At 37.6% G+C, this 7,635-nt stretch overlaps 1 protein-coding gene across 2 annotated transcripts in view; it reads right to left on the reverse strand.

Annotated features, from left to right (window-relative positions):
* LOC132170773 (G-type lectin S-receptor-like serine/threonine-protein kinase RKS1) overlaps positions 1-3,403 on the reverse strand; it is an 8,340-nt gene extending 4,937 nt beyond the window's left edge. For both annotated transcript variants that reach the window (XM_059581876.1, XM_059581875.1), the window contains exon 1: positions 973-3,403. In XM_059581876.1, coding sequence (XP_059437859.1) covers positions 973-2,251 — 1,279 coding nt within the window. In that variant the 5' untranslated portion in view covers positions 2,252-3,403. The remainder of the gene's footprint in view (positions 1-972) is intronic.
* Between the last annotated feature and the right edge of the window lie 4,232 nt (positions 3,404-7,635).

Genomic DNA, 7,635 nt, shown 5'->3' on the forward strand with positions numbered 1-7,635 from the left:
TTTTTTTTTTTTAAAAAAAAAAAAAAAAAAAAAAAAAAGCATTGAGGGTAATTACGTAATTTCATAGATTTCTGTCCAATTTGGCGAAAATTAATAACAGAATGTCTGAATTGAAAATTTTTGAAACATTAGGGGATACATTGCCAATTTTTAAACATTGAAATTCGAGTTGAAAAATTCCCGAAACTCCAAGGGAGTAAAGTGAATTTAACCCAATTTTTAAAGATAAATTGTGATTTAATATGCTATCAAAGCAATTGTTTTGAATACAAGAGAGTTTAAACTCACACATGAGGAGAGTGTCCACTATTAATTAAATACTTAACCTTACATATATATATATTTTTTTAATTCCCATAAACTTTTAGCATAAATGGTAATTTAACATAAACATTATTTGTATTGACATCACAAATCGAAGAGGGTAATTGAACATAACAAGTAAATATTGATGAAAATTGCAAGAAAAAAGTGAGAGGAAGAAAGGAATATGGGTTTAAGAGAATGATTGGGATCTCCTATTATTAAGCTTTTCGAATTTTACATAAATTCAAACAGCCTAACAGATGAGATTGCAGGCCAAACTGTCCTGAACAAGTGAATCCTGCATCTTAAATTGTTCAGAGCAGGTGAACTCTACAGTCTCGCTTTCTTAAGTTATCCGAATTTCAATAAAATTGAGGAAATCTAATAACATGATCCTCATCCTAAGTGGAATGCATGAAACTGTCTTCATTATATCAAGATCAGATGAGGCATGTGTGACAAATAAGGACATAAAAAAATACGGAATACATCAATACAAGTTTAGAAAATCTTGCAAAAATCCACTTGTTGCTGGTGGGTTAGAATTCAAGTAAGATAAAATATATAATAGACATTCAGATAACATTTTCCAATTCAAAAAATAGTGATAAAGAAAAAGTTAGGGGAAACTTCAAGCACTCCTGTATTTTAAAAATGGAAAATTACCTAGCACAACTGCATCCACACGTATATATAATTCTTGTCCTGCATTGGAGTAGACTCTAGTGTCCACCAAATCCCCGTGCCATGCCAAGCACCCAATCCCTCCCCTTGTCTCGTCTGCACTGGTGTAAGCCGTACAAGAACAATTCCTCAAGCACTCCTGCCTACACTCCTCCAAACTCATAGTCATGTCCGCATGTGCTATTGAAGTATCCGGTAACTTCACACGTGCCAACTTCACAAACCCTTCTCCACTGCGGCATGCAGATACTCCCCGCCTCCTCACACACCCGCCCGACCCATCTCTCAAGTACCAATCACGGGTCGAATTGGGTTCAAACCCAGGTAAGCATGTGCACTGGAACTTGTCTGGATTGTACGGGTCGCAGTAACTATTTGGACCGCACTCTTCGTACATATCACACGACTCTTTCGGAGCATACCAAAACACATACCATCTAGCCTTGAGCCACGTGGACCGATCAACGATTCCTGATTCATTCAACACCAGTCTACTCAAAACTCTAGGGTCAGTTACACTATACACACTCGTGAGCTCATCTTGATTATTCACGTAACTGATGTTGATAACAGGATTATGATTCATTTCAGGTATACCGCTAAATCTTTGGCCGGTCCAAGGTCCACCCCGCCAAGATGGAGTTCCGTCCTTGTTTAGGACACATTGTGGGTACCCAATTGGGTCAATCCCCAATGAGAAGCTTCCGGTTCCCGGGTCATCTTCGGACTTCCAAGATGTTAGGTATCGGCTGAACCCGGTCCGCCGGTCCAGCCCAAGTTTCATCAACGGAAGCTGAGTATTGGTGGGATAGTCGAAGCTCTGCCATGTAACCCTTTGGCTGTGTCGTAGAACCAAAACAAGATTCCCAGAATCTAAGAGCTGAGCCATAGAATTGTTTGTGGTTGAGATTGAAGCGTTTGTAGACCAGATTGGGGTGCTTCGGTTTTGGCTGTTAAGGGCGAGGTTTCCGTGGCCGTTGAAGGAGAGGACTCCGGAGGTGTCATTGAGAGGGATGTCTCTGTTTGCCACCCACACAACGGTTTGTTGAGGAACTTCGTTATACCATATTCCGACGTAGCGGCGGCCAGAGTTTCCCGGGCTGAAAAACCCAAGTGCGAAGGTTTTTCCTTTCGAAACCAGGATGTCACCGTCTTTAACGGGCTGGTTCGGGGAAATGGTGTCAAGGGAAATGCAAAATCGGAAAACAAGTAGGGAGAGAAGCAATGATGTATTCAATATTAATTCTTTAGCTGGATTCATGGTGGTTTTTTCCGATGAAGAGTATAGGTTGACCAACAAGATTGCTGCGTGTCCGTGGGATTGAGCTAAGATTAACGATCAAACTGAACTTGAATAGGGGTAATTAACAGAACTCGAAAGATTCAGGAGTACTAAAGTCTAGGAAGTAGGTGAGATATTTAGGCCTAGTTTGACAACGAGGTTGTGCTCAGATAGTGTTTACCTTTTGACCGGTTGCCAATATTGACCAGCAAATTACGAATTTTCAACTTCAATATCTCACACACTTTGATCATATTGCCCTTGTCTTTTGAGTTTTTTCCCTTCACAATCCCCAAAGCACGAAACAAACTTCGCTCCGTTCTTCAACTTCAAACGAATCTGCGAAGCTATCCTGACAGCCCGATTCCCTCACGATTCTCCCTCTTATCAACAAAGAAACTCTGCAGAGAAAAAGGAAAACCCATTTTCTATCCCTTAGCCCAACTTACCAACCCCAAGAGACTCGACCACGGACCCCAGCAACGCAAGAAACCCCAATTACCCACGCTCAACCGGCCGCCATTACCGATCAATACTCAAAAGAGCCCAAAACCCAAACACCATCAGTGCCCAAACTCCAACCACCGTTGATACCCACAACCGAGCCATCACTGCAACCCACCAATAACACAACAATTTTGCTACACTCACAGCCCATATCACTACAGATTCCAAAAATTTCAGTCCCCACAAAACCCATTCTTTTGGCAAACCCAGCAAACTACTCACCTCAAGCAGTGATATTGGTTTCACAAGCTGTCAGCAGTGTTACTTCGGCAAATCCCCATCACCGGATTCTTCAACCACTGCCGCCAAACAGGCACGCCCCCACTATCATCTCAACCGTGCCACTTTCAGCGTCCTCACGTCGTCCACGCCGCCAACGCCACAGATTCGCCCACTCCAATCGCAGATCGAGAAAGCACCGGGTCCAGTCGTCCCAAAGTGCCACCAACGACCGCATCACCCTCTTCGGCCGTCAGGTCACTGCTCCAGGCCATTCTCGCAATTCTGTCCGGTACCATCCCATCTTACCGGCACCGCCATCGAAATCGCCAGCGCCGCCATTTAGTTCTTGGCTCAACAATTTGAGAAGAAGAAGAAGACATTTCGCTTGCTATGTTTGGTTTAGGAAGAGAAAGAAAAAAAAAAAAAAAAAAAAAAATTAAAGGAAGAAGAAGAAGTTTCGTCTGCTATCTTTGGTTCACAAAGAAAGAAGAAGAAAATCAAAGAAATTGATTTGGGTAAAGGTCTGTCCGCGGGTCAAATAGCCGGTTCAGCGGGTCAAATAGGAAAGTAGGTAATAAAAAGAAGTTGGGGCATGTTTCAGGTCTTTGAAAACAATATTTATATATATATATATATATATGAAATCTATTGGGCGTCATACCTATTAGTCCTCAGCTCAGCCCATATTTAGCAACAAGTTCAAAAAATAAAAGGGGAGGCATGTCTCATAATTAGTGGCACAAGTTCAAAAACTTATGTTGACCGGTGAGACTCTAATCAACATAATTTATCTTATTTTCTATTATTTTTCATATATTTTTTATTGTTTTTCTTCCGTCCTACGTCACCAAGGAAAGATAAAAATCTGAAATGGGTAGTCTTTTTCTTACCTTTGGCTCTAAAGTCAACCAAATTGTCTACAATCTATGGCTCTAGGCGAAGATCTGCAAACGACCCAGCTCGTAATTTGAGCTTGTATATGAATAAATAGCATGATCGTACTATATATATATAAAATCTAAAATGGATACTGTCTTTTTCTTATCTTTGGCTCTAAAGTCAACCAAATTGTCTACAATCTATGGCTCTAGGCGAAGATCTGCAAACGACCCAACTCGAGACGAGTTGGTTGATTGAATGTGGCCAATTATGGTGGACTCCACTCCAAGACTCCAAGTTTGTGATTTCTATGAAAGGAATCAAAGAAAAAGGCAAAATAGAAAGCTTATCTACACTTGCATTATTTGACAAATAAGGAGAAAAGACTTGTAAACACCTAAAACAAAGTCTTTGTACAGCTAGCTGTGATTGACTACGATCATTTTACAATCCTTAAAGGCTATATAAAGTATTATATTTAAGATTTCTTAAAATATAGCAAAAATGGTATGTTGTGTTTGTTAAAATTTTAGTTTTTTGTTGACAAAAAAAAAAAAAAAAATCCCTAAAACACATTAACAAACATACCTTTAATTTTATATATATAAAAATCTAAAAGCCATAGTTTACAGAGGAAAAAAAAAATTCATACATGTAAATTATAACTTTCAATATAATATTATTATTTTTAGTTATTTTGTGTTTTCATTTTATTTTCTTTTTATAAAAATTCACCAACTTTACAAAAAAAAAAAAAAAAAAAAATCATACATATAAATCTTAATTTCGCTAAACTGATATTTCATTTAAAATTTTCTTACAATTTTAACTTCGCTCTTTCTGTGTCTTTCTGTTAGCCTCACCTCACCAGTCACAGGCTTATCTTTATTTCGTTTGAAATGGTATTGCCGGTGAGTAGCAGGTGTGTTGTAGTCAATTGCGTGTAATGTAAGGCTCAGTGTTGTCAATTGTGGATAAGTAACTGGAGGCTTTGGATTGGTTTGACTGTGGCCTAAAACAAGTCACGCCGTTATTTAAAAAAGTCATGCCGCAGTGTTTTCATCTACGGCATCCACAAAAGAATCCAATACATTATACATCACTCACGTCGCTATTTAATTACTTGCATATCTTGTCAAAACATTTCTCCATTCTACCCTTCAACTGCTTCTTCAAGAGTTTGAGCATTCTTTCACGGGGCGTAATACACACATTAGCACGCCAGGCAAAAAAAATAAAAATAAAAATTAATGTTTTAATTTTTTTTTTTTTTTTTTTTTTGCCTGGCTTACTTCACCCTTCTTTCCCTCACCACCTGGAAATGGCGGAATTGCTTCTCTCCGTTGTTGCCAAGCGAATGATTGGTACCGAAGATTGACTTTTTCTCTTTGTTGTTGCTGAGGTATCTGAAGACTGACTCTTTCTATGAAGTATTTTGAGAAGGTTCTTCGTCTGGCAATTAACAAACAAGGAACAAATGAAGGAGTACTTGTTAGGGTTGTCACTACAAGGGCCGAAGTTGACATGAAGTTTATAAGATAAAGGTTTTGGATAAAACGTCTCACTTCCTCCATCCCTACATAGACAAGAGTTCTAGTGACTTATCCCACTTAATTTGGAGAGATGCCAGAGGTAAACAGGTAAGAATTGGCCACATCATATATTTGAGTGTATTTATCTATTAGTGAAACATGATTAAGAACCGAATACATTTTCTACTTCTTGAAATATGTACATCAATGATTAATCAATTCCTACATAGTCAATCGAATGCCGATATTACGTATGATAAAGTGCCACGGGGATACACCTTAATTGATAATTGGCTTTGTAGACAACCTAGCAATTAGTGAAATCGGATAAAATATTGTGGGGAGGGTCAAATCTGGCAACTGAATGGTAAGAATTAACTTGTCGCATTGGTATTCATTTGGTCAAATCTGGCAACTGAATGCTCCATTATAACGCTAGAGGTCCATTGACTATTATTACTAACAATATGGACAACGTATTAGTGAAAGCCTTTGTTTGGTGAAGCTATTCTTTCTATATATATATTAGCAAGCCAACACCAGATGATGCCTTTGCTGCTCCATATTTCAAAAATATGAAAGTTGTGGTTTCTCTTCCCAGTGCCAAAAGGGTGAAGAGGGGTAGAGTAGTGCAGGACTCCGACGATGAAGCATAGGAAAAACAGAGGGGGGGCTAATATATGTCTTTTACAGGGAATTCAAAATAGTTGTTTACAATGTACTTCGTGTTTGTAATTGACAAGAGCCTCATGGATAATACTTGATGAGAATGAGTAGTTGTGATAGTAAATGAGTAGAAAAAAAAAATTATATTAATAAAGGTAGCATTTGGTAAGTGCTTTAAAGGGATAAGCATGGTATTCCTTTCATCTTTGACATAATTAAGCATGTAATTCATTACATTAAACATATAATAGTTGGAGATTGAAAATATGTTTGTCCTAACTGACGCTAGGTAATTTACTTTCCAAATAAGATGACAAGAGCCAGCAGTGTCATATGTTGGAACTGTGAAATGGCCACCTCAACAATTTCGAAGGGACTTGCATTTTTGTCATGGTGGAAAATTAAGGTAATTGGATGTTTATTAAAGAACTGTATTTTTGGTTTCTTTCTTGATTACCACCTCCAAAAAACATGTAAATTCTTTCAAGACTGCTGTATATGTCCAAGCATGCAGTAATCATACATGGAATAGATATTTAGTTGACAGAAATAGTTAAGACACTTAAACCATATAATTAGTTTAGAGAGAGAAAATAAAAGGTTCACACATAAAATTATATTAAAAAAAAAACGGTTAAAACATAAATTATGGGAGAGAGAGAGAGAGAAATTATGGGAGAGTGAGAGTTAGCACAATTAATTAAAGAAAAAAAAAACAATTAAGACATAAAATTATGCCAAAAAAATAGAAGAAAAACATTCGCTGGGTTATGAGAGAGAGAGAGAGAGAGAGAGAAAACGGTTGAAACATAAATTATGAGAAAGAGAAAGAGATTATGAGAGAGTGAGAGTTAGCACAATTAATTAAAAAAAAAAAAAACGATTTGTTAAGACATTATTGGAGAGATAACAAAAAACTGGTAGAAACATAAATTATGGGAGAGTGAGAGTTAGCACAATTAATTAAATGTCTTAAACCATTGAATTAGTTTAAGATATTTAAGTAGAGATAGAGGGAGAGAGAGAGAGACGTGGGAGATAGAGTTAAGAGGACACGTATCGCAATTCTAAACACTCCCTACGTTAAAACCCAGTTTTTATATATGATGAATATATGATAAGGATTTGTTGAGCTACAGTACTAAACAAATTTGCTGAGCACTTTAACAGCTCAATAAATCCTTAGTCATTTTATTGAGTTGGATGTGAAGCATATTTTTATTACATGGCTAGTTAAAATAGTTAAAAAGCTAATTTGTTGATGCCAATGTGAATGTTCCAAGCTTTTCCTCCGACGCGTGTCATGATCATAGTGGTGGGGATGCGCAATTGCGCATCACTACTCACTAGGAGAAAGTGGGCAATTGCATCTCGTACGTGGGTTCCGTTGTTCTATATTGACTATGGGCCTAACAAATCGTGCGGTCCATGGGCCTTTAGTTACCTTATTAGAGGGCTTTTGCCAGGTATGTGCATAAACGTCAATATAAGTATTCATTAAAAGAAAGTATTACAGAAAAAGAAAATAATCATAATTTAAAGTACACAAAACTTGTA

Source organism: Corylus avellana, chromosome ca2 (genome assembly GCF_901000735.1).
Source record: "Corylus avellana chromosome ca2, CavTom2PMs-1.0".
Classification (NCBI taxonomy): Eukaryota; Viridiplantae; Streptophyta; class Magnoliopsida; order Fagales; family Betulaceae; genus Corylus; species Corylus avellana.